At 39.5% G+C, this 26,182-nt stretch overlaps 1 protein-coding gene across 1 annotated transcript; it reads left to right on the top strand.

Annotated features, from left to right (window-relative positions):
• The first annotated feature begins 23,648 nt into the window (after positions 1-23,648).
• On the top strand, positions 23,649-25,906 carry LOC129409349 (serine/threonine-protein kinase pim-3-like). The gene is made up of 6 exons (XM_055155075.1): positions 23,649-23,780; positions 24,015-24,062; positions 24,179-24,397; positions 24,972-25,149; positions 25,276-25,452; positions 25,809-25,906. The coding sequence occupies exons 3-6, from the start codon at positions 24,224-24,226 to the stop codon at positions 25,904-25,906; spliced, it is 627 nt and encodes a 208-aa protein (XP_055011050.1). The 5' UTR covers positions 23,649-23,780; positions 24,015-24,062; positions 24,179-24,223.
• Positions 25,907-26,182: the final 276 nt, after the last annotated feature.

Below are 26,182 nucleotides of genomic sequence, written 5' to 3'. Positions count from 1 at the left end.
TGGCATACCCTCCACAGGAAAAGTTACACAATGCACCTTTAACATACAACCCATGGCTTTGGCCTGTGCCTCATTCTAAATAATGTAGGGCTTCATTTTGATCAGAGAGGTGTATGGAAGCAATATTCATGGTCACATTTGCTCTTAAACGCAAAGACTGTGACAGATCAAGAAGCTTAAGGGCAGAATTTTTGTATCTCCTGCACAATTCGTACAACGTGACCCCAAATTCCAGCTCGGCGCAAAGAATGGAAAACCGTCTGGAACCAATTGGCTTCAAAAAGAAAGGATTACATCTGAGAACAACACCTACAAAAGTGTTAGTGCAAGCAGAAATGTAGAGGAGCGTAATAATAGAGCATTAAGTTGTACAAAGACAGCCACAGTCGACTAAAAAGCATCTCCAAAGCGTGCGGTGCATAAGGAGCTTTTAGCAACATGAGCCCCGACTGTGCAAAATAATGTTGTCGTTTAAATAAATTGTGTTTACATAAATCTGTGTATAGATTTGTCTGTACGCTCGCCATGTTAGGCACAGCAGGTGGAGCGAAGACAGTGAGAGTGCATAGAAGAGGAAATCAATAGAAATGTATTACACGCAACATGCTGTTTTAACACAAATATTCACTGCTGCGAATGTACGTTGGGTTTAGATGTGAGAGAGATGACATATAGCTGTTAACAGATGAGCAAGTCAACATTAGTAATTCATACAGAAGTAGTTTGTATGTTTTTAAAGCCGGGGTATCTGACTTTCAAATAGCAGAGTTCACGATCTATGAAGTGTTTTACAGTTGGATACAGACCGGCTGCAAAGAAATGTGTTTATCATTTGCAAGAGAAACGCTGGAGTAGATTTAATGCTTGTGAATTTGAAAGTGAAGTTGTTTCCATTAGGGATGAGCATTCACTAAAATTTTCAACTTTCAACTTTACAACATATAAACCATAACCACTCTAGAGTCACATCAGCCTGTTTGACATTATAATGTGTTTAATGCAGCTTTGCACATTTGTTTGTTTTACAGAAACAAAACTTAATAATTTCACTCACTTTATTTATGTTGGTCACTTTATTTATTTTGGCTTCTGTTCTGATGAAAAGAATGAAAAGTGTTTGTCTTTTGGACGCATGTGCACTCAACTTTATGTTGCAGTAACCGGGGATACTGCATATACATGCACCATGACGAAACCGGGACACTCAAAAATCCAGATCATACCCGGGACGCTGAAGCACTTGTAAACACACTCACTGAGCAACCTACATTCAGTTAGTCAATTAAAAATTAATGTGATAGACGAAATTCTTAATGATCAATTATCGATTAGTCAATTAATCATACCCAGCTCTAGTTTCTATAATGCAAAAGCTGTCAAGAATAGAAAACTGATGTAGAAAATGATCAGTCTATTCTGGTAAATGTATGTATGGAGGGGACAGTAGCTGAGTAGAGTTTGTCCACTGATCTGAAGGTTGGCAGTTCAAATCCCTCTCTCGCCCCAGTGTCTGTGTACATGTGTATGGGATGAGTGGTTCCTTGATATAAAGCTCTTTTTAAGTGCTGTGAAGGTGGAAAAGCGCTACATAAAAATGTGACCATGACCATTTATTCCAAGAGCAGAGGTTTTCAGTTGTGGAGAGACGGATAGATGGCTATCATAAAATTGGGTTCTTATAGACAGTTCTAAGTCTTAATTATAACAGTACAGATATGGTTAACTATATAGACTTAATCCATTAGACCTGGGGACCTGAACGTGCGAGGCTTCTCCGTATTGCGGGACATGCCTTCACTCTCTCCTGGTGTAATTACCAGGCCTGAGTCACTCCCAGCTTCTGCATAATCCATCCCGTCTCTTAGTCGGAATTAATTACTGCACTAATCATCTAAAAATACGAGTGAGGTGTGAAGCCCTGCCACCTCTGTCAGCCACGTTCGCTGTGAGATGAAAGGTAACCACGGCGATAAAGGATTAGACTTTTTTGTGCGTGCCCTGGTTTGTATAGAGAATATTTTGGGTGGACTCATGTATTGTATTTCATCTTAGACTGTATTATAGAGTCTGATATAGAGCACGATTAGTCATTTTGTTCCAGATACGGTACTGTTTTAAAATGTATTTATTATTGGTATATAAATTACAGATGAGCTGTTGATACTTTGCAGCTGATCAACATTCCCTAGGGGTGTGATGCTAACTGTAAGCACTGCTCTATCTGACGCTTGTTAGTCTTTAATCTGATCTTTATTTTAAACACAATCTGATCAGAAAGAACGTCTTTTTTTTTTTATCAAACACCTAAATGTGAGCATGAACACTGGCATTGATCACAGGCTTCTGAAATGTGTATTTTTTATTTTTAGACAATCTTAAAACTTCTTGGGGAGTGTTTGCTAATGCGTACTGCAAATTATTGGTTGGACGGGACAAAATGATAATATGGTTCTCCGACATTGCTGTGTTTCAGATGAACTACAATCAATAGAATAACAAATCTACAATAAATATTGAAATACCAACTATATTAAAATGTATGAATGACAGAGTATGGTTTGAATTTAGATGAAGTCAATGTCCTGGTTAATAAAACACGTATAGGGATTATCCTGGTTTAGCCCACTCACTGGTGCTGTGGCTGACCTGTTTCTTGATTTATTCAGTGAACTATGGGAATTGGCTTAAAGCAAATAGTATGTAAAATGGATTTTTATGAGCTTTTCGTCATGCTATGAAGATGTTCTCCCATCATTAATTCACTTGTGTTTTGTTTTGTTTTTTTTTTACTTTATGCACCTATTCATGGGTTTCCAGTTTAGCAACTGTCCTCTATGGTCAAGGCAATTAAGCAATTCAAATGAAAATATTATATCTTTTGAATGGGGGAAGGTCCTTCATGAGTCCTCACAAAGTCCTTCAAATTAGAACTTCTAACTTCTAACCAAAAAAAAAAAAATTACACTTGGTTCACTTGATTGTCAGTGAAGCAATTTTTGAATAATAAAAACATGCACAATAAAATCCACTTCTGATTTCTGATTCAAAATTAGGATACTGTGAAGAGATTTTTCAACTCTAACTGTAGACAGAAAGTCTAGAAAATCTAGAAAATATAGTATGGACGGAGTATTTGTTTATCAACACAGCGGATGCGCACACAGCCTGAGTGCAAAAAGCGCCGCTGTCTGTGTGTTGGTAACATGAAGATGCTGAAATCCTACAAGACACTGACATGATACAGCAAGGACAGAGGCTCTTTCTTGACATAGTCTGACAAGCATATCGTAATATTATTATTTTACTGTTGTTTTATTGCCATGTTACAGGTACTGTTTGGAAAAAACATACTGGTATTACATGAAAAATGAGAAAAATCTTTCTGTGTACCATCTTTCTGAGTACATATCTCAAGTTACAATATGGACACCAACAGCTTATAGACAAGAGCAGCCTGTATAAGTATTTTTTTTTTTTTTTTTACATTTATTTGATACAGCTTGTATTCAGGTGTGCTATATAGTCTGGAAATTACAGTATTTTTCAATGTTTCAGTTTAAAATGAACAAAATGTTAAATAATTATATGTGTACTATGCTTAATACAAGAAAAGCATAATATGTCTATGTCTAATATGATATATGACAATGTATTTAATGACACAGGTCTAAAATGTCTGCTTTTCTAAACTCAAGAAGTATACTTCTTTGTCTTATTGGCAGAATGTTTATCCCTTTATTCCCTTTATCCCACACAACAGCTTCAATGCTCTTTTTAACAAAGCATCACTGTCACCACAACTATTGATATTCATCTAAAACTCAGTCTCATGATATTTATGAGCAAACCCCTTTCATATCAAACAAACCAGCTGTTGTAGTTTGACCACCGCAAGAGCTGGAACTCATCCAGTGCATCTGAACACAGTTTTAAGCCTGCAGGTCACAGGAACGCGCCAGAAACCATCGCAGCATGTAATTCAAACTCCATTTCAACACACTAAATGCAAATTGAAAAGCCTTTTACTGACTGCCAAACCGCACTGTTTATTTGTAGTCCATTGTTTGACATTGGCATGGTCAAATGATCGGCCACTGCATTGCAAGCTCTGTGAATCTGTGATGAGGTGACTGTAATGGCTTGTATGATTGCATTACGTCGATATAGGGTCCATAAAGTGGTAGGTACTTCAAACTAGGTCAACAACCACCCAGTCAAGGTCAAATACTCGAAGAACTTCACTTCTCATCGGCGTTTACACCAAACACAATCACGGACTCGGCCATTTCAAAGGATCAGTCTGGAAGGCTGGGAGCAAACTGGTCATTTACATGTCATTTCCATAGGATTATCATCTATATGGAGAAGTGCCGTGTATCATTCACGCAACCTTCAAACAGGCAAGGGAGAATCGGACCTAGATATGCTGATGACCTGACACTGAGAAAAAAAATTTCCTTGGAATTTCCATAGACATAAGCACTGCTGTGTAATCCATTTGAAATAACTTTGGGGGCATTTTGTTTTTGCTTTGGTATTCATAAACACTGTATTGTATAATTGGAAAATAACTAAAGGCCATACTGTCAAAGGGGCTGTTAAGTTTCAAATATTCTGAATTATAAACACAAACAGCAGAAACAGAGACAGGAACACTTTAGATTCTTTCAAAAAAAAAAAAAAAAAGTTGTACCCATTGTCCAAAAAAAATGTATTGATTTTTAGGAAAAATATTTTTTGATCCCATCTTGAAGAGGAAATCCATTGTTCTGTGTGTTAAAGGGCCTCATCACAAACATACCTGGAGTTGTGTTGTGTTTCATTTACACCTTTTTTAAACACACAAACCCTGTATATTTAGGATGAGTTTAGATAGCCCAATAATGGAGGATTACTCAAACATGTGTATGAATGAAAAAAAAATACAACTCCAGGTATGTTTTTGAGGAAGTAACAACTCAGGGTGTAACAATATCTAAGTCTCACGATACAATATCACGGAATGAAACTCACGGTACAATATTTATTGCAATATCGGAGGAAAGCTCACAGTATGGTGGGGAGTCTCATGATTAGGGATGTAACAATATCCAAATCTCTCGGTGTGATATTTTCACGATAAACATCTCACAGTACGATATTTACTGCAATATTTTGTTAATATGCTACTTTTTAAAAATGCCTTGACAAGACTTAAATCCAAAGAACTAAGATTTAAAAGTGCTTAGAACTGTTATTTCTTCTTGTAGTCTACACTGAAATGGAGCAAAGGATCATGGTCTATGTAGTTCCCTCTGTCTTTTTTTTAACTATTGCTGCACCATAACTATTCATTTACGTAAAGAGACTTGTAATTCGATATATTGTGATAGTCCAACTTTGACGATACGATATCACCATATTTTGGTTATGCTTACATCTCCAGTAAAAACATTTTACATTCTTAAAGCTCACAAGAATCCATTTTGGGTAATATAGGACCTTTAAAAACACCACTGAACCATAGCTATTAAGATTGAGCTGGTTAACGGCTTAAGGAAGACATACTGACCAATAAAAAGAGGCACCTCCATCAAGCAGGTACATTTTGAGATCTCTAGAGGTACTATGACAACCTATTCAGAAGGATGTAAATAAAACAAAACACAACAAGTAATACAACAGAAGCTCCACATAATCCTAACATCCTACAGCACTGAGTATTGTAAAGATGTTTTCACCCCCACAGGCTATAGTGGCAGATGTAAGCATGAAATGGAGAGTCAGCAAATTGTTGGAGTGGGAAATCAGTCTAACAACACTGGATGAGGCACAGAGGGCAGATTACAGTATACTAGACTAGACTATACTAGACTAGCCTGCAGAATTTCTTTGGGTGTTTTAGAATCTTGAACATACTTGACCAATCCTAATTCTTGCTTGACCAGTCAGTCCCTTCTAAATTCTGTTCAAATCCAAAAGGGACTGGACTATGAAGCGTGAAAAGCCTCCGTCCAAACCTGAGACAGTCCAACCATAGCCGCTAATTTGTCTCTCAAAATTCTCGTGACATTCAGAACAAAATATTTACAGTGGTCCCTCGTTTATCGCAGGGGTTACATTCTAAAAATAACCCGAGAAGTAGTCAGCTTTATTTTTATATCTGTTTTAAGTCTGTAAAACGCCTCACACTTAATACACTCAGACAAGACAGTTACAACCCTTTTCGCATCCTTCTTAAAAATTATTGCTGCTGTTGCCCTTATGTTATTTTCCTCCTTCTTTATGAAACAAACCGAAGATTAATTTATTCTGTATTGGTGCCCTGCAGCCACGTAACTTCTACCTTCCTTCAGCATGTCCAGAAGTCCAACTTTTTGTGCGATGGTGAGCATCTTCCTCTGACTTTTGGGTGCGACTGCAGGAGCCTTTGTCGGTGCAGAAGGTTTCATCCACATTGTGGATTTTGTTGGGGAGAAAACTTGCAAACATATAGCACTTCAGAATCACACTGCTAGAGATCCAACATTTATGTAAATTTGTCAAGCTGAACACATTCTGTGCTGTACAGGAGACACGGCACAGAGGAGATTGACTGACAATGGTCTACAGTCCCTTAGCCAATCAGGATGCAGGGGGAGGACACAATGCATGTTCATACGTACGCTGTAAAAAAAAAAAAAAAAGCTTGGAAAATTTTACTAAAAAAAAAAGTGAAACAGCGAGGCCGCGAACAATGAACCTTGTTAGTGAGGGACGAGTGTAACTTCTTATACCTGTAAAAGTTTGGTGCTTCCGTTGTTGATTCTGTAAATATCCACGCTGTTTCTTAGTCCTTTATGTTGCTTTTTCTTCTTTGCAATGAGCCATGTTTGTTTTTGACCATGCTTCTCTCTGATTGGTTAATCCGCCTGTCAATCACACCCTCTGAAATCAAGAAGACAGGATACCACTCCAGATCCATTTATCTTTATAGTTTTTTTTAAAGCACTTGGTTCTGGCTGGTCAGGTAAATCTGTTTCAGGTTGCCCTAATGCGTTTTCATTTCATTCACGTTTTCATTTTTATCTCAAGTGTAAAAGTTTGATCGGCATTAACTATTAACACAGGGGATCATTCATGGTGCATATAATTCCTTGTTTATTTCTGACCACAGTGTCCTTGAGAGTTGCTACATAAGTGCATGAATTATGTATGGGTCGGTTTCTCTTATTTTCTCCGCTCCAGCACCCTGTCGTATATATCGTGGGAACTGCCCGCACACACCAAGCGCTGATTAATTATTCAGTCTCCACTTCATGTAGTAATGATCATTCATCTTTGCATAGCGCCTTCTTCTCTCGACGCATAGATCGCAAGTCATTTGTATAAATCCAATGCATTTTATTGCCTTGTTAGTTTGCGCTAATGAATATATCTGAGTGCATGGGTTGTTTAGGCGTAACAAGTTGGGCTATTTGAAAAGGAGGACATTATGCTTTCTCCTTTTGGTCGCCTGTTTTATCTTAATGGGCTCATTTAAGAGTAACAAATGTGTCTGCTGTAGTAAGATAATAAGATCCAGGGAAGTTTAGAGCAGTGGATAGCCTAACTTGTTATGAGAGCAACAAAATATGATCTCAACTCAACATGTTTCTCTATTGATGAGGGAAAAACAAAAGACACTGGGACTAATTCCAGAAACAAACTGGACTAAACCAATTCTACATAAAGACTAAAGTAAGATCAGAACAGATCCAAGCTAGAGTAAAAGGTGGTTTCTGTTTTTGTTACTTATAATCAGTTCACTTTTCATCATGTCACTTGTTTGTTAAAGGTGCACTATGTAACTTTTTGGTTGTGGGTCCTTCACTTGCTTGTTTCTATGGAGGTGTCATTGCTCTGCCTGTAATGTTCCACAGCATGACATTAAACAGCGCTGCCTTACATTTATTAAATTACAGGTGGGGTAATTTCTCAAAAATACCTAAAAATAATGGGGTTGCCCCCCCAAATCTGAACTTGGTCTCATCTGGTTCCCATGATGATAAAAAGGTGAAAAAAAAAAAAAAAAAAAACATACTGTGAAACATTCCAGACAAAGCAGTAACATCTCCATTGAAAAAAAGCATTTGACGGACTCTACTCTAGAAAAGTTACACAATGCATCTTTAAATATTTGCTAAAACCTGGTTTAGGATGCATTCAGGCTACGTTTAAATGATGACGGTCTGAACAGAAGACGCAAAAGTGGTGTCGCGTCTTCACTTTTTATTCCGTGTTTAGATGAGATTTTGGGAGAAAATCTGCATCATACGGTGGGGCAAAAGTGTGTGGAATTCGATTGGGTATGCTTGTACTTAAAGCAACAAGGGCATCTTTGGACATACGGAAGTTTTTATGCCACGCATTTTCATGAGCTACTCCTACCACAAAGTTGTCCCACCATCGACTGGTTCTCCTGGTCTTGTCCATAGTCGTCTGACTCGCCTGTGACCAACTGGTGCATCCAGAATTTGACAGAGGTGATTGCAGATGCTTCTCTGTTCACTAATATTATCTCTGCAGATTCTGTAGATTTGTTGGGATGCCTCTTGTCTGTTTATTAGAGCTGCCAGAGCAACATGGAAATTATCCGACATGTTTGTTTCTGTGTACTGTATGTATGTGACCTAAACACGTACGCAACGTGAGCAGATCTGACCAGAGTTTTGCGTCTTGGGCAGTGTATACGGAAACACTACGGCGGAGCGTATTCAACTTTTCCACTCTGGAGGGTGGTTTCAGATTTTTGTGTTTTTAAGCCCCAAAAATGCCATCACCATCTAAACGAAAGACACTTCTGATAAAATAGTTTGTCGTTTTTACCCGCAAGTATTCTCGTGTAAACTAATCATTGGTCGCTAACATTTGTCCTGTTCTCATAGGGTTAGTCCTAGTTTTGTACTGGTTTAGTTTCAGGGTCAGTATCGCCTCACCTCTGACCCATAATCCTTGTTGAGACAGGGTTTGGTACTTCTTTAGATCTCGGAGTATGATGATGTGCCAAACCGTACACATAGTCTGCCCCAGGTTTAGTTATACTATACAGCCATTTTTCTTTCTAGTTTGCTTTCATTTTGTTAGTGTTGTTTCAGATGTGGTTTTCACTTAATCCTTTTATCCTATTCCACTGACTGCCAGTACATAAAAGTGCTATGAAAGTGCTCCAATAGTGTGTAATGGCGTGTAAAATGGAAATGAGCCCACACAAACAGGAGCCGCCACCTCACCAGCTCTCTGCAGGGGGCGCTCTGATCTTTCCTGGCTGCAACGCTTTCCGAAGACAGACTTGCCCTCAAAAAGTTCTTCCTTCACACAAGCTCAGAGTGTGGGTTTTGAGACTGATTCATGTCCAAAAATTCGACAGAATCTTTTTTCGCTAGTTTTGTTAGAAATCCATGACAGATATTGTAACTTCTTGTCTTATTTTTACAAACAGAGTGCTCAGAGAATGCGTTTACAATGCACAGTGCTCTCTAGTGCCTAAACGTGATCTGGAATTATTAACCAATATTGAAATCACTCATCCAGACTTTATATGCACACAAGAAATAAGATTGTGTTGGATGGGACACAGCTGAGAATACAAAGTGTCAGTGGGGCAGCAGTGGCTCTAGTGCAAACTGTTGTTGTGTCCTTAGGCAAGACACTTCTCCCACATCGCCTAGTACTAGTGTGCAAGCAACAGACTGGCAGTAGGGGTGTGCAAAATTGAATGAATTGAAATATCAATATATCGTATCAGCTAATTTGATGATAAAGTATTGGTATCATGGGCTGTATCGATATATCACCAAGAGTATTTTTTGGTATATTTTACTAAATTATTTTGTGCTTTCCTTGTTTGTAGGGATGTAACAATAACAGAAATATTGTGATATCGTATCATCAAAGCTCTTACAATAATATCGTGGACCATCACAATATATAGAATTACAAGTCTCTTTGCTTAAATGAAGAGTTATGGTGCAGCAAAAGACAAAGGGAACTACATAGACCATGATCCTTTGCTCCATTTCGGTGCAGACTACAAGAAGAAATAACAGTTCTAAACACTTTTAAGTCTTAGTTCTTTGGATTAAATCTTGTCAAGGCATTTTAAGAGCAATAAGTAGCATATTAACAGTTTTAGTTGTTTAGCTTCCACAAAATATCACAATAAATATCGTACCGAGAGATGTATATCGTGAAAATATTGTATTGTAGAGATTTAGATATTGTTACATCCCTAATCGACAGCCTCCTCACCATATTGTGAGCTTTCCCACTATATCACAATAAATAAATCATACCGTGAGGTTCATACTGTGACAATATCTATCTATATCGTGAGACTTGGATATTGTTACACCCCTACCCGTTTAAAGAAAGTTAACTTGACATTTTCACTGTTTTGAGTAAAATGGGTGTTTTTCATGTGATCTTTTAGTCTCACAGCCATGATTTAAGCTTTTTCACTAAACCGTATTGAATCATTTTGAAATATATATCATATTGAATCAAAAGTGCACTGTATCAAAAACCATATTATCGAGGCCTATGTATTGAGGTATGCATCGCAAATCCTTAATTATAAACAGCCCTAATTGGCAGTCTTTCTTCCATCAGTCTACCCTAGGGCTGCTGTGGCTTTAAGTGCCCAAAATGTTAATCAAATCATTATTAGTAAACGCAATTTTCAGGTATAGTTTTTTGCTGCCACCTGCCTGTCTCCATAGATAAGATTTAGTTTTGCTGAGAAATTTCCAAAGTATGGCATTAAACTTATCTATCTCCAAGGAACTTAGGAGGTGACAAATTTACATGTCAGATCTGTGGAGAGGTGACACTACTCCCAGAAGAATGCATATTTTGAGGTATTTTTTGAGCACCCACGTAATGAAACAAATGCTATAAATAAAGATACTTAATGCCATACTGTGGAACATTCCTGGCAATGCAATAACACCTCAGGTATAGCAGACTCACCAGAAAAGTTACACAGTGCCCCTTTAAACTTGTAACATTAAGTATAAGCAAGCAGCAGGTGTCAGTTTGAAATTTGCCATTCTTTCTTCAAGTCATTGGTCTCATTGATTGAAGGCGACAAACAGCCCCAAGGAGCAGCGGGCCCCGGTCATTCTTTATGTTAACTGTTTGCATGTATTGATCGGAGCATAGGGAAGCAGGGGCCATTCAAACCCTGCATTAACACTGTCCCTTACCTGCAGCAGAGCCACGCGGGGGGCCGTGAAGAATGGCACTAATAGATCTTTACTGCTGTGCGTTTGAGCCTATACACAGACACTGCATCATACACTTTGTCCTGGAGTCAACTTTGTGTTTTATAAGTTTTCACTTCTTAGAAACAAAAAACACCCATTCTGTATGCAGGGTTGTTGGGTATTTAAGACTTTTTTTGAACTAGTCTAGTGAGAAATGATGAATGGTGAAACAAGTCTGCAAAATTAGGCAAAGAATGAGAATATCTTAGTGCGAATCAGAGAAAGATTTATTATGTTTATGTTTATAGAAAAGCCTAAAATCTAACTTGTATTTAAAGGATTGCATTGTTTTGTTTTGGGGTTTTTTTTTACTAGGTGGAGGCTCTACACATAGATGGAATGTCCCAGAGTAAGGCTTTTAATTACTGTCATGCCATGTTACAAGTCAGATCTGTGGAAAGCTGAGCCCACTCAAATCCATGTATCATTCGTTTATTCATTTTTCAATATAAAACCAATATTAAGAAAACAAAAAAACTATTATTTTCTTCATTATTTGTTTCCAAAACTAAAATGAAAAAACAGATAATGATTTGTTTTTTTCTGTTTTTGATTTTGTGTTTAATTAAATAATGGAAAAAATGGATAACAGCCATGTCCCGTTTCTATGACAAACTACAATGCCGGACTGAACCAGGACTAAAACTGAACTAAAACTGGACTAAACCGGTCTCGGTTCCGGTCTCGATCCCAGTCTCGGTTGCCGATCTCTGTCCGATCTCTGTCCCGATCTCTGTCCCGATCTCTGTCCCTGTCTCAGTCCCGGTCTCAGTCCCGGTCTCAGTCCCGGTCTCAGTCCCGTCTCTCAGTCCCGGTCTCAGTCCCGGTTTGATCCCGGTCTGGTCCCAGTCTCAGTCCTGATCACCCGACTTTCCACGTGAGTGAATCTCCCGACATTCAGTGCTGGTTTAGTCCTGGTATAGTCCTGGTGTAGTCCTGGGTTAGACCTGGTTTAGTTCTGGTTCAGTCCTAGTTCAGTCTTTATGCAGTGCAAAAGTCCTGCATCACAGTTTAAGTCACGCAAATGGGAAATGGCAGATATCAGTTTTTTCCATTATTCATTTAAACACAAAAATCAAAAACTGAAAAAAACTAATCGTTATCCATTTTTTCGTTTTGGAAACAAATAATGAAGAAAATAGTTGTTTTTTGTTTTCTTATTTTTTGTTTTATATTGAAAAATGAATGAACAAATGATACACGGATTCACTCACAATATGAATGTGTCTTTTCAATAGGTTTAATTAGCAAACACCTGCAATTGAACAAATGTGAGATGGATAAATTCAAAGCCACACTATGTAACATTACTGACGAAGTCATAAAATCACCATGGAGACAAGAAGATGGCAATCCGCCTCAAGAGAAAAGTTACACAGGCAACATCGGCAAGTTTTACCTTTGCCTCAAATACTGAAGTGATATGAAAGAGAAGTTATATTGTGAATTTTGTCTCTCTGAACTGAAGTCCTTTGAGACCACTTCATGTTTGAATAGTTCTCTTGTGTCCATGGGCTGGGGGTGTCAGGAGTGTCCCAGTGCAGAGGAGTGACGACAGCAGCTAACCCCACACTAAATCATATCAGTGTGCCTCCCAGGCCTGCTCACACTTTCTTCAATAAGAGACTGGCCAAAAATAGCCTGCGCTCCACGACTATTCCCCCAACGAACATTCCAGTATTTCAGACTCTTCACTCTGGCAACATGGGGGTTTGAGCATAAAATGGACAATGATTTCAGTCTGAGTAGGCATGCAGCATCTGAGGTTGAATTTTATGCTTTTTACAAGACTAATGCTGATACAGATTATAAGAATTCAGAATAGCTGATGAACAAGAAGAATTTTGGCCCAATATGTCTCTCTCTCTCTTTATGTACAGTTTACTAATCTGTAGCTAAAGAGAAATCAGGATATAATACTGTCTATAGGAAAGAAATCTGGCATCCGCTATAGCCCTATTTAAACCTCAACCACTTCTAATATATTGGCTGAACAAATATATTGGCCAAAATACCTTGTTGTAACTGCGGTTTCAGCAAATACAATAGCCAAGGTCTTATCTCTATACAGTATAAAGATTTACCATGTAATAAAAATCCAGAGCCAAGATCGTGACAGAAATTTTCCCTCCACAGAGTGGCTGGGTGCTCCCTTAGAGATAGGGTGAGGAGCTCAGTCCTACGGGAAGAGCTCGGAGTAGCACTGCTGCTCTTCCAGGTCAAAAGGAGCCAGCGGAGGTGGCCCTGGGGAAGACCTAGGACTCGCCGGCGGGACTGTGCCTCTCAGCTGGCCTGGGAACGGCTTGGGATTCAATGGAGGAGCTGGAGGAAGTACGACCACGTTTATCAAAAAGAAAATCAGAACAAACATTATGAAATATTGTACATATGTTAAAGAGGTGGAGCTCTGGAACAACTGTATAGAAGACCTAAAATTGTGCACCACTCTCTTCCATTTTATAAAGAAGTTAAAATGTTTAGCTCTGGACAGATACATGAATTATAATACTTACTTTGTGCTGTAGTACTTTTTTGTACTGTTACTGATTTGTTTGTTTCCTCTTGCTGTATTTATGAAGATGAACTGGTGTCAAGATGACGCTCTGACAATAAAGGGTAGGGGAATAAACTCAAGCTTTCAATGCATGTTAAATATGACTGGGAATGAATATGTCTGTAAAATACTGTCAGTATATACCTGTGACTGAAATAAATTAATCAATTAAGTGCTCGTGGTGAGAAAAGTCTGCTGTATCGATAGTCCCAGCTTAGACTGCTGCCCTCATGATCCAGCCCTAGATAAGCGGAAGAAGATGGCTGGATTAATTAAAAATTACTCTGTGCCGTGAGTCCATCTCCTTACACCTCATATTTAAAACCTGGTTAATCGGGATGTAATAACAATTTAAAGCCAAATGACAAAAATTAGTACAAAGTTAAATCAAAAAGTGTATGAATGTTACTTTTACCCCATATTGTTTGACAGCTCTGTGAGGTGTGAGGCAGGTGTGAGGTCCCTTAAAAAAAAAAAAAAAGCTGAGCCAATAAGGAGCAGTGCAGCGGTTATTACTCTGTGTTTTGGGAGCGCAGACACAGGGAGGGGCTGTTCTGTAATTGTTTGCCCCCTGGTGCCCTCTCTGCTCTGTCACTACAGGCTGAGGACACAGGTGAAGTCTGGAGGTTCAATCAAAATGGCTGCCCTGGCACCGACGCAGGTGTCTGTGTGGGCTGACATTCTGCACTGGGGCTTTGTAATTCATTAAGACCACCACAGTTAAAAATGTCCATGCTTACAAGAATGCTGATGAGGTCAAGGTTTTTCACTTCTACTTTGATTCAAAGTTAGACGTGTGCAAAAATAACACATAGACTTTTGAAGACATAGCCAAAGTCCAGCTAAAAGATGGGGGGGGATCACTGTGGTAATACAGGTAGAGCTCCACTGTGTTTCTCAACTCCATACATCTTCAGTAGAATAATTTCTAGGGATGTAAGAATAATTGAAATATTGTGATATCGTATTGTCAAAGTTCTCACAATAATATGGATATGTGCACCATAACAGTATATCAAATTACAAGTATCTTTGCTTAAATTAAGAGTTATGGTGCAGCAATAGCTAAACAAAATAACAGAACTATATAGACCATGATCCTTTGCTCCATTTCAGTGTAGACTACAAGAAGAAATAACAGTTCTAAGCACTTTCAAGTCTTAGTTCTTTGGTTTAAGTCTTGTCAAGGCATTTTAAGAGGAAAAAGTAACATATTAACGGTTTTGTTTGTAAGCCTCCACAGAATATTGCAATAAATATCGTACCATGAAATGTATATCGTGAAAATATCGTACAGAGAGATTTGGATATTGTTACATCCCTAATGGTGAGCCTACACACCATATCGTGAGCTTTCCCATGATATCGCAATAGATATCGTACCGTGACGATATCGTATCATGAGACTTGGATATCGTTACACCCCCAATAATTTCAGACCTGGAATTGCCAATATCTACTGCACAAAAGTTAAGAGGTAGCTGTCATGAAAACTACCGCTTCATGACATCGCGAGGTGGAACAGATATTGAACTGTGAAACTGTGACAGACTAATAACTGAAGGCAGTGGTGAAGTGGCCTCGGAACGTGGGTCAGCTGCCCATATTTACAGCCAAAGTGACCACATAGAGCCTCTGTGATCGTGCGCTCGATCACCTGTGGAGGTGCTGGAGGCGGCACAGAGGCAGGGCTGAGCCAATACGGTTTAACGCACGAACAACACACGCACTGCTGATTCTCCACAATATTAAGAGCTTTTGTTGACTACACTGACTGCCTCACTGCTTAAACGCAGAAAAGAAAACACAAGTGCACACGCAGAGTCAGAACACGCACGCACATCACCGTCAACAACTGGACACAACTGGACCGGACATACTCCGGATATAATCCAAGTTACTGCGCACAGCTCGAAACACCAGCGCATCACTCACCGCTGCTGTCTTCATCAGACGAGGCCTTTCACTTGTACATGTCGCCATCCGATGTGATTTCATTTTTATACAGTTCATGTGTGTAATCCAACCACAGAAGTATAAATCCATGACTCCAGCAGTTCACCCTGTGCTACATGTGGTCCAAGTGTCATCAAATCCTTTGCTAGTTGCCTGGTTGTTTTAAATGGTCTTCTGAATGTTTCATTACAACTAATTTACGTGAAAAACATAAACAGCTCCTCTTTGAAAAATAATCCCATTATCTGTCTAAAAAGAAAGTCAAAATGAAAGCATATTCTATTTTTTTTTTCTTTCAAACTCCGTCAAAAGTGAAGTAGACTAAGCTAGCGCTAGTCCCTCAGGCAAACAAACACTCTGACGCCAACTGGTGGATTCTTTAGAGATGACAGGACCATAAAGTAATAATAAAATCTTTATTTTGATATATTTAATTTTATTATAGATCCATGGATAGGACAGGGCCAGGCCCAGCCATATGTGCCATGGGTCCATAATCTGGGCCTTGGATCTATGTACGGACCATGGATCTGTGTATGGGTCCAGAGCTGAGCATACAGCTGGCCTGGGGCAGGATTAAGCCAATGTACCAGTGCTGGTGTCTGCCTGTCAATCAACGGCAAAGCAGCCAGTTCTGAAGATGTAACTCCCAAAATGACACTAAACCTGATAGAATACTCATATTTATGTTATGATTGAGAAAACTTCAGATTTAAAAAAATACAACATTGTGTTTTAATTGATGTAATAAAATCATTAGTTTTATATTATTTTGCTGAAATGTCACGGCCAGCAAAGAAGGCCCTGCTTGCCCTGACAGCACACCATTGAAAAATCTCACAGCGAAAAAGGTAGTCTGACTGTCAGCTACCAACAAGCTAGTAATGCTTTATCAATCTGATTAATACAGTCTTCCAGATGGTGGTGTGGACTTCAGAAAATACATGAGTATCTTTGAAACCTTCACTACCAATGGACCACTGCTCTACTAATGAGGCATTCCATCATCAAAATCAATGTTTAAGCAGTATCTCAGGTTTGAAAATGACGAGATATTGACTGCATTTTACTATTTTTTTTCACACAAGTTTTTGGTTTTACAAATTCAGTCATAGAATGTCCATCTTTTAAACAATTTATGTATACTCTTCTTGTTGTGTGTGATCGCCCAAACAGGAGCAGGTGACTTGAAGCAGGATTACTTTGTCTCTCCAAACCCATGTGAAAGGCCCGGGGCTCTGCTGGTGCCCACAGTCACAGAGCAGTATGTGGCCGATGGAACAGCTGCTGCCAACAGATAATGGAAAAGTGCTTCTGAACTGTGAACGGGCTCCAGTCATCTGCTCGTGATACTTGTTATGATAGCACTGGGTTATGTTTTACATTTAAGTTGAAAATATCAAACGGTTATTGCTTGCCTATTTGATAATAATAATAACAGACGTAACTATTTATCACGTAAGTCTGTTGGGAGATATCCGATTACACTGAAATGTATCACTGTATCAGAAACAATTTGTGTCCAGACACGCCGTTGCAAGCCTTCTCTAACCACACAGCTTTGCGCATATTTGTTTACGTTTTCCAGAAACAAATCTTAAAACCACATGGCTAATTTGCATAATCTGAACACTCAAAAACAGCTCGCTTCTTGTGCGCTGATGCGGTTTAGCTTCTGTCGAACTAAAGGACACGACTCAGTGGAATATATGTTTTCTTTCTGTGACCGAGGGATGTTCTGCTGATAGTGAGTCTGTTTTGTGCTTCTATTATGTTGGAGATGGTTCATGTTAAATTTTTCATAGATTATACGTCTGCAGGTCACACGCATAGATCGTTTATATGAATGGACATACATCCTAGCCTCTTAGTGTTTTAGCGGTGAATTACTTTGCGGCGCATAGACCTGACTACATCAGCGTTTTCAGGCATCCACACAGTGCCGGATCAGATCCGTACTCAGATGAATTTGTGTGAGCTGGCGGCACCAGATCGTTCCCGTCTCTGGAGCCGTTTTCAATCGGATTAAGGGTGAAGTATAGTTCTGCTTCGATTCAATGCGCACTGCTGCCATCGCCTTGTCGCCGTCGTTTTTGATTTATGGATCTGCGTCGAGGTCTGTGCACCATGAAGTAATTCACCACCAAAACGCTAGGGGGCTAGGATATATGTCCATTCATATATACAGCATATATATATGCGTGTGGCCTGCAGTTTAACATGAACAATCTCAATGCGATAAAAGCACAGAAAGACTCACCATTAGTACAATATCCCTTTGTCACAGAAAGAACACATGTATTCCACTGAGTCATGTCTAGTCGAGTCCGACAGAAGATGAACCGCGTCAGGGCACAAGGAGCGAGCAGTGTTTTGAGCACTTAGTTTATGTAAGTTAGCCATGCGGCTTTAAGTTTCATTGCTGTAAAATGTAAACAGGATGCGCAAAGCTGCATTAAACACATTATTTCTCAATGTATATTGAAAGAAAGTAAAGCGGAGTACAGGAAATGTATGTAATGAAGAGGTAGCGAGGACCATTCACAGTCCTTATCGTCTGCGTCGCTTCCCTTGCTGTATGCATCGTTTCGACGCGTAGTTAGAAAATTTTGGAGGTGCTCGTCGGTCGACACAGAAGCTCTGCGTAGGGGGTACATGTCAACGCAGACTCTCTGCGTCGTGACGCAGACGATTTGATGGTGGATCGTAAATTGGCCTTCAGTGTGAACGAACACTGCAACCTGCAACGAAAAGGACTTGAATACGTACTAGTGTGGACGGGGTCGGAGGATCCAGAATCAAGTGTGAGAAGGATGTCACTGTAGACCTTTACTAAAGCAGATTCAGTACAATGATGCTTGCCAAAACCAGACTGGAACTTGCCAAAGATATGTAGGCTGTTAACATGAGCTGAAATTTGAGTGAACACAATTTTTTAAACAATGTTTGCCATGAATGCAAATTTGGATATGGGCCTATAGTTTGATACATCTTCAGTGTCTAAATTTGCCTTTTTAATGAGCGGGTGCACAATAGATTGTTTAAAGAATGTAGGAACAATGCCACTACGTAGAGCTGAATTTATAATGGCTAAGATGCTTGGATGGGTGCAGGTAAATATATCTCTTAAGGGGTGCTCACACCAAATGCAAATGGCGCGAATAAGGCGAACGATTGATATGTTAACCCTATGTAAAGGCGCGTTGACGTTCAAATGAAGTTCTGCGGCGCGAATGGGGCGCGATTCGCATGTTTTGAGCAGCGTGAACTGCCGTTGACACGCAAATTCCCGAAAGGGCGGGGCTTGCAAAATTCGCCAAAGTTCAAAGTTTTTGAACTTTCAGGGAATATTCGCGTCACATCAACCAGTCAGGGACCGTGTTCTGATAGTGATGTATAATTGTGAGACAGACGTGAACTTTCATTCAACATGGAGAACACACTCACTGTTCCCGTGGGAAACGAGCCGATATCATACAGTACAGAGACCGGAATAAGCTCCACAGAGCAGGACCTTCACCAGACTCCGTCTCCCTCTCCTTTATTCTGGTCCTGGTCTCAGTCCCGGTTTGGTCCCGGGCTTTGTCCTGGTCTGCGATGCCAGACTTTTGCACTGCATACAGACTGAACCAGGACTAAACCAGGACTGAAGCAGGACTAAAACACAACTAAACCAGGACTGAGCTAGGACTAAACCAGGACTGAACCAGGCCTAAACCAGCCTGGTCTCAGTCTCAGTCCTGGTCTGGTCATGGTCTGGTCTGGTCCCGGTCTGGTCCTGGTCTCAGCCTCGGCTCCGTCCAGGCTGCCAGTGCCTCAGTTAGTTCCTGGAGAGACATGTGCCTAAATTCAGCAGGGTGGTGGGAATCACAGGGCATAACTTGGGGGGTGTTGGGGGGATGGAGCGAATAATCTGTGCTCTAATATTGAGAATTTTATTCATAAAGAAGTCCTTGAACAATTCACAGCAGTCCACTGAGTTGGTGAGGCAGGCGTGTGAGGACGGAGGATGTAGTAGGGAGTTCAAAGTCTGGAAAAGGATTTGAGGTTTCTGAGTATTTGATTCAATGATGTTGGAAAAATATTCACTTTTCGCAGATTGTATAGCTTTCTGATAGCACTTTAAGAAAGATTTAAATATTTCATAAGATAAATGAAGTTTGTCCTTTTCCCATCTTCTTTCTGTTCTTCTACACATTTGTCTAAGTGTGCGAGTAGAGTCATTTAGTCACGGTGTTGGTGTACTTTTAACTTTGGGTCTTCTGGGTTTTGGGGGGCCAACAGAATCCAAAATTTCAGAGCAAAGAGAGTTGAAATTGTTAGTTAAGTCCTCTATGGCTACGCAGGCGTTTGGGCCCTCGGGGGCCCCAAGCTGCTGATGGGCAGTCAACAGTTCAGATCAGTTGGCCACAGTCAAAGAGAGTCAACAGTCTAGATTTGAAACAGTAAAACCTGATGTAAAAACAAGGTCTAATATGTGTCCTTTTTCATGCGTGGGTGTTGGGTTAGATTGAAACTTTCAGCTGCCGTGACAAAACCTTTTCCTAAAGGCTTTTGGGGGGCAGCAGATGTGAATATTGTCTGGTCTTCGTCTGGTCCCGGTCTCAGTCCTACACCAGGACTGAACCAGGAGCGTCGAGGACAGGCCCAAAGGTGCACCCACGTAGACTGTCGGGTGATCAGAACTTAGACCGGGACCAGACCAGGACTGAGACCGGTTTAGTCCGGTTTAGTCCTGGTTTAGTCCTGGTTTAGTCCTGGTTTAGTCCTGGTTTAGTTCTGGTTTAGTCTTGGTTTAGACCTGTTTTAGTCCTGGTTCAGTCTGTATGTGGCGCAAAAGTCCGATATCACAGTTTATGTCATAGAAACATGAAACGGCTGTTATCCGTTTTTTCCGTTATTCCTTTAAACACAAAACTGAAAACTGAAAAACAAATTTTCATTTTGGTTTTGGAGACAAATAATGAAGAAAATAGTTCTTTTTTTCCTTTTTTATATTATTTAAAAAAAAAAAAAAAAAAAAATGATATGATACATAGATTGCAATAAATCAAAAATTGGTAATATCACAATATGCAAAATCAGAATGTTGAGTATATCTTCTGAGCTGAGTCAAAATAAAATGAGCAGAAACATCAGTTATAAGCTACCAAACAATAAAGAGATACTCTGCACTTTTGTGGTTCATTTTCTGCTTTTATACTTAACTAGCACATCTGAACACATCCTGATGCATAGTTAAAATATCTGAATATGGTAATGAAGATAATGAATAAGATGCTGAGATACTGATTCTTATTTGTAAAGCTCAGCCCTACTGTTTCCATTTGAGAGATATTCAAATACTCTATGTTAAATTGTTTGTTACTGTGAAATCAATGCTTATGCTTAAAAAATGTACTCACATGAATATTCTTGTTTTACACCGTGTTCAATATAAAATACAATAGTGCTCTGAAACAGTGTAATAATTGAAATAGGTCCACTGACTTAATTTACAAAAAGTGCAGAACTCACTCTCTGCTGCTGTTCTTGCCTCTTCATAAAACATTTCACAGATTTTCATCAAACAACAGACTTTCATTTACAGTGTTTTTATTGTTGAGAATGTTAAAGCACTTTGAATAACTCTGTGTACAAATGATGCTTTAGAAATGAACTCTATGTCTGTATTGTGCTGGAAGGAAAGACCTGAGAAAGTTGTATTATTTTAAAGTAAATAAATACATACATTTAAATACAATATAATACATTTAAAAAAAAAACATTCTTAAATTACCATGACATCATCAAAATTCCGCGTGCACCTGCTGGCCGTTGCCACGTTAGCGGCAAAGCGCTTTATGACATCATCATCTTCAGACAGAATATAGGACCACACATCTCAGCACGTTCAGACACTTTTCCACAGTTTGTCGCCTCTTGTGATTTCAAAACAATGGTAGCACGGAGACTGTACGTTTTAGAAGAGGACCGCGCGATCTTGCAAGGTTTGTAGAAGAAATTTTGATGTCATACAATCCCAGCCAAGGGTCAAGTAGCCAAAGTTGTACTATCTTTAAGATTAATTTTTACTTACGATTATTATTAAACGTGGCTACTAAAGTACAAGTAGAAAGTACTGATCCAAAAAGTACACAAGTAAAAATAAAACATCAGAACACTACTTTGAGAAGTAGAGTTTTGTTGAGAAGTTACTTGAGCAAATGTAAATGAAACCACCCATCTCTGGTTTTGACTGTGTTTACCTGAGTGTAATTTGGAAACTTACGTAGAAACATGAAGTAACTAAGTAATAACAATGACATAATGTGTTCACAGGATCCAGGCCGGCCTCGAGCAACTTTAAGGGCGAACCGAGCCTTTTCCAAAACAGGAAAAGGAAAGCCAGTGATCCAGTCTGTTGCTCTGAGCCCAAAAAGTCGTGTTTTCAAACCTCGACCGATGGGTTTGGAGGTGAGACACTGCAGGGCGCTCCCAGGACAGACGACCACACTGAAGGTACTATTGAAGGTACAACTAGTTGTACCTTTATCAAGTAAAATCCACTTGTTGCAGTTTTTCATTGTGACACAAGTAATAATTGATCTGATGTATTTTCAGGCCACAGTCCTTTGGTCGCTCACAGCTTGGACCAACCAAGCAAAACAACAAAAAGGAAAGCCACAGACGCAGGGGACGAAATCCATCCCAAAAAATTTCGTCCTGAATCCACGAAAAAAAACTCAGAGCATGAGAGTTTGGAGACGAGGAGGGAGAAAGAGAAGAAAAGCCTGAGTAAAGCAATGAAGAGAGTGGCTAGAGATAGAGGTACACTACAGACTAACAATACCGAGAATCAGGACTAGATGTAAACACTAAACCAGGACTAAACCAGGAACGAGACCAGGACTGAACCAAGACTAAACCACAAATAAATCAGGACTGAACCAAGACTAGACCAGGACTAAACCACGACTAAACAACGAATAAAGCAGGACTGAACCAGGACTAAACCAGGACTAAACCAGGACTGAACTAGGACTGAACCAAGACTAAACCACGAATAAACCAGGACTGAACCACGATTAAACCACGACTAAACCAGGACTAGACCACGATTTAACCAGGACTGAACCAGGACTGGGAACACCTCGGGGTCCCCCCGGAGGAGCTGGAGGACGTGTCTGGGGTGAAGGAAGTCTGGGAGTCCCTGCTTAGGCTGCTGCCCCCGCGACCCGGCCCCGGATAAGCGGACGAAAATGGATGGATGGATGGATGAACCAGGACTAGACCAAGACTAAACCAGGATAAGACCAGGACTAAACCAAGACTAAACCAGGACTAAACCACGATTAAACCAGGACTAAACCAAGACTAAACCAGGACTAAACCACGATTAAACCAGGACTGAACCAGGACTAAACCAAGACTAAACCACGACTAAACCAGGACTGGACCAGGACTAAACCAAGACTAAACCACGACTAAACCAGGACTGAACCGGGACTGAACCAAGACTAAACCACAAATAAATCAGGACTGAACCAAGACTAGACCAGGACTAAACCACCACTAAACAACGAATAAAGCAGGACTGAACCAGGACTAAACCAAGACTAAACCAGGACTAAACCAAGACTGAACTAGGACTGAACCAAGACTAAACCACGAATAAACCAGGACTGAACCACGATTAAACCAGGACTGAACCAAGACTAGACCAGGACTATACCAGGACTAAACGAGGACAAGACCAGGACTATACCAAGACTACACCAGGACTAGACCAGGACTACACCAGGGCAAGACCAGGACTAGACCAGGACTAAACCAAGACTACACCAGGACTAGACCAGGACTACACCAAGACCAAAATGAGTGCTGTCACTAAAGGATGATCATACTAATAATATTTTTTCTATTCAGTGAGTGACTTTGAGACAAAGTACGAGGAGCACGAGGAGCTCGGAGAGGGTTCATTTGGGTCTGTCTTTTCCGGTGTGCGGATATCAGACCAACAACCAGTAAGATATTTACTTTTCATCTTTTACAAAACATCAAATGCACAGTTAATATAAGATAAAATTATCTAAGGTGCAGTAAATCATTTTTAATGTAAAGGGTCAGTCTCCATGGAGATGTTGTTTTTGTCTTGGAGACTGTTAAGAATTATGAATTATGAATCTATGAATTTACCTATAATTTCACATTTTCTGTCTACTCCATTATCTAATGAAGTTCTAATTTCTGATTTTCAGGTGGCAATTAAACACATCAAACGAGAGGATGTGGATTTTGTTCCAGTGGTAAGTGAAATATTTGTTGTTGTTATATTTTCGTTTGTAGTTTTGGAATATCATTTTCCTCTGGGTTTACCTCTGATTGTGTACTCATCTGTTTTGTTTACATTGTTCATTTTTAGACCATTGAAAAGGAGGTTTACTCGGTCCCTGAGGAGGTGGTCCTCATGACCAAAGCAGCTCCGAATTGCCACTCAGTTGGAAAGGACCCCTCGGTAAATCTTCTAGACTGGTACCTCCAAGACCAGGAGGTAGTGCTGGTCATGGAGAGACCCACCCCTTCTGAAGACCTGTTTAACTACTGTCTGAAGAACGCACCACTGTCGGAGGACCAAGCAAAGGTGCGCCAAAAAAAAAAAAAAAAAGTCAGAAAAATAACCAAAAAAAAACTTTCATGAAAAATATACATAGGCTTAAATATTTAATTATTAATTAATTAATTCATATATTTTTAAGAGTATTGAATTTGGAAGACAAAGTTCAATCGATTTTAACTCTTTCAATCTTTTCTTTTTCTTTGTTGTCTTGTCTCGTTCATTTGCCCCTTTTTATATAAATTCTTCTCGTGCCACTTCTTCAGAGTTGAAGTTGTGGCTTGAAGAATAATGACACCACACCAAAAATGTATTTGTTTATTTTATTTTGTTTTGCATTTATTTTAGCTACCTTATCTTGGAAAAAGTGAGAAATAACATGGATGTTTAAACATCTAATTCAGTCTTTCTCAACCTGTGGTCCTTTGCAGTTCAGATGATATTCTGATTGTGTCCTCCTTTGGGAAAGTCCTGTAGTTTAACTTTAGAACAGCTCCTGCTTTAGTCCTATGGTCATGATTAAGAACTTGTTTAGACCTCATTTTCATTTTAAATACATTTTGTTAATTTTCGAATCCACGTTCTTCTTATTGTCCGGCAGGTGCTGATGCGACAGGTTGTGGACGCGCTGGTGGACCTTCACGCTAAAGAGGTTTTCCATAGAGATATCAAAATGGAAAACCTCCTGGTCCAAACCACAGAGTCCGGTTCCCGGATTCGTATCATAGACTTTGGTTGTGGCTGTAACGTCCAATCAAACCCCTACTACGATTACAACGGTAATATTCCTAACCACCATAGTAGTAATAGTAATAGTAGCAGTACAATATCATTAAAGCCGCACTATGAAATCTATCAACCTTTCTACTTATTTCTGTGTTTGTCATTGTTTTTCAGTTTTTCAGGGACAGAAGAATTTGCTCCTCCTGAGGCCTTCAAGAATAAAGGTTACCACGCTGGTCCAACCTCAGTGTGGCAGATCGGAGCTCTACTATACGAGCTACTGCGCTCTGATGAGAAAGAAGAGTTCACCACAAAACGCTGGACCAAGAGAAAACTCAGTCTGAGTGGTGTGTCGCAAGGTACGAGCAGAGAAATACAGACATTATTTAGTTAGAGTTATAGTTATATGTTGTACTGTGGAACATTCCTGGCAACGTAATAACATTTCCATGGAGAAAAGCCGGTGGTGGACCCTCCCTCTGACAAGATAGATTACACAGTTCATTCACCCTTAAACAATGCACAAAATACAGTATTTAAAGAATGGACCATATGAATTGGGGAATGTACATCTCAAATGCACAAAAACACAGATTTTTCCCACATCTTTAATATTGTCAACATGAGTTTTTGTCATTTAATATCTTCTTAACTCACAGTGGGATGAGCAACTATGAAATGTACACTCTAAAACTTCTCTTGTTTGTTTTTGCAGAGTGCTGTCACTTCCTTCAGGCCTGTCTGGCAGTGAACCCAACTCATCGAATAAGTTTGGACCAGCTGAGCCACCATCCGTGGTTCAGTGTAGTTTAACACTGTATTGTCCAACCCCCTGTACATATCCTGTGTAAATAAGTTTTAATAAACATTCATTACCGCAAATATGTTGTTTTGTCCTACTTCATGAAATACACTGCAATGCAATGTTTATTTATTTTTTTTTATTTTGTGAAAGAGATTAACTAAATGCACTGGTGTCATTGATTATAACTACGAGGCAGAATTTTCTTTTTTATGATGATGGTGAACTTAGGTCACTTGCTTACTTATATTTTTAAATAATCTTTTTATTATAGTCAATAAACACCA

The sequence above is a fragment of the Boleophthalmus pectinirostris genome, unplaced genomic scaffold, assembly GCF_026225935.1.
Source record: "Boleophthalmus pectinirostris isolate CB_2022bp ecotype Guang Dong unplaced genomic scaffold, ASM2622593v1 HiC_scaffold_10, whole genome shotgun sequence".
In the NCBI taxonomy this organism is placed as follows: domain Eukaryota; kingdom Metazoa; phylum Chordata; class Actinopteri; order Gobiiformes; family Gobiidae; genus Boleophthalmus; species Boleophthalmus pectinirostris.
This window is presented reverse-complemented; position numbering and strand designations above follow the sequence as displayed.

What these genes read in the sequence shown, in the direction of transcription:
- LOC129409349 (XM_055155075.1), top strand. Translation starts at nt 24,224, where the DNA reads ATGACCAAAGCAGCTCCGAATTGCCACTCAGTTGGAAAGGACCCCTCG. An exon ending in TGTCGGAGGACCAAGCAAAG is followed by an intron (nt 24,398 to 24,971) that starts GTGCGCCAAAAA and finishes ATTGTCCGGCAG; the next exon opens with GTGCTGATGCGACAGGTTGT. An exon ending in CCCCTACTACGATTACAACG is followed by an intron (nt 25,150 to 25,275) that starts GTAATATTCCTA and finishes TCAGTTTTTCAG; the next exon opens with GGACAGAAGAATTTGCTCCT.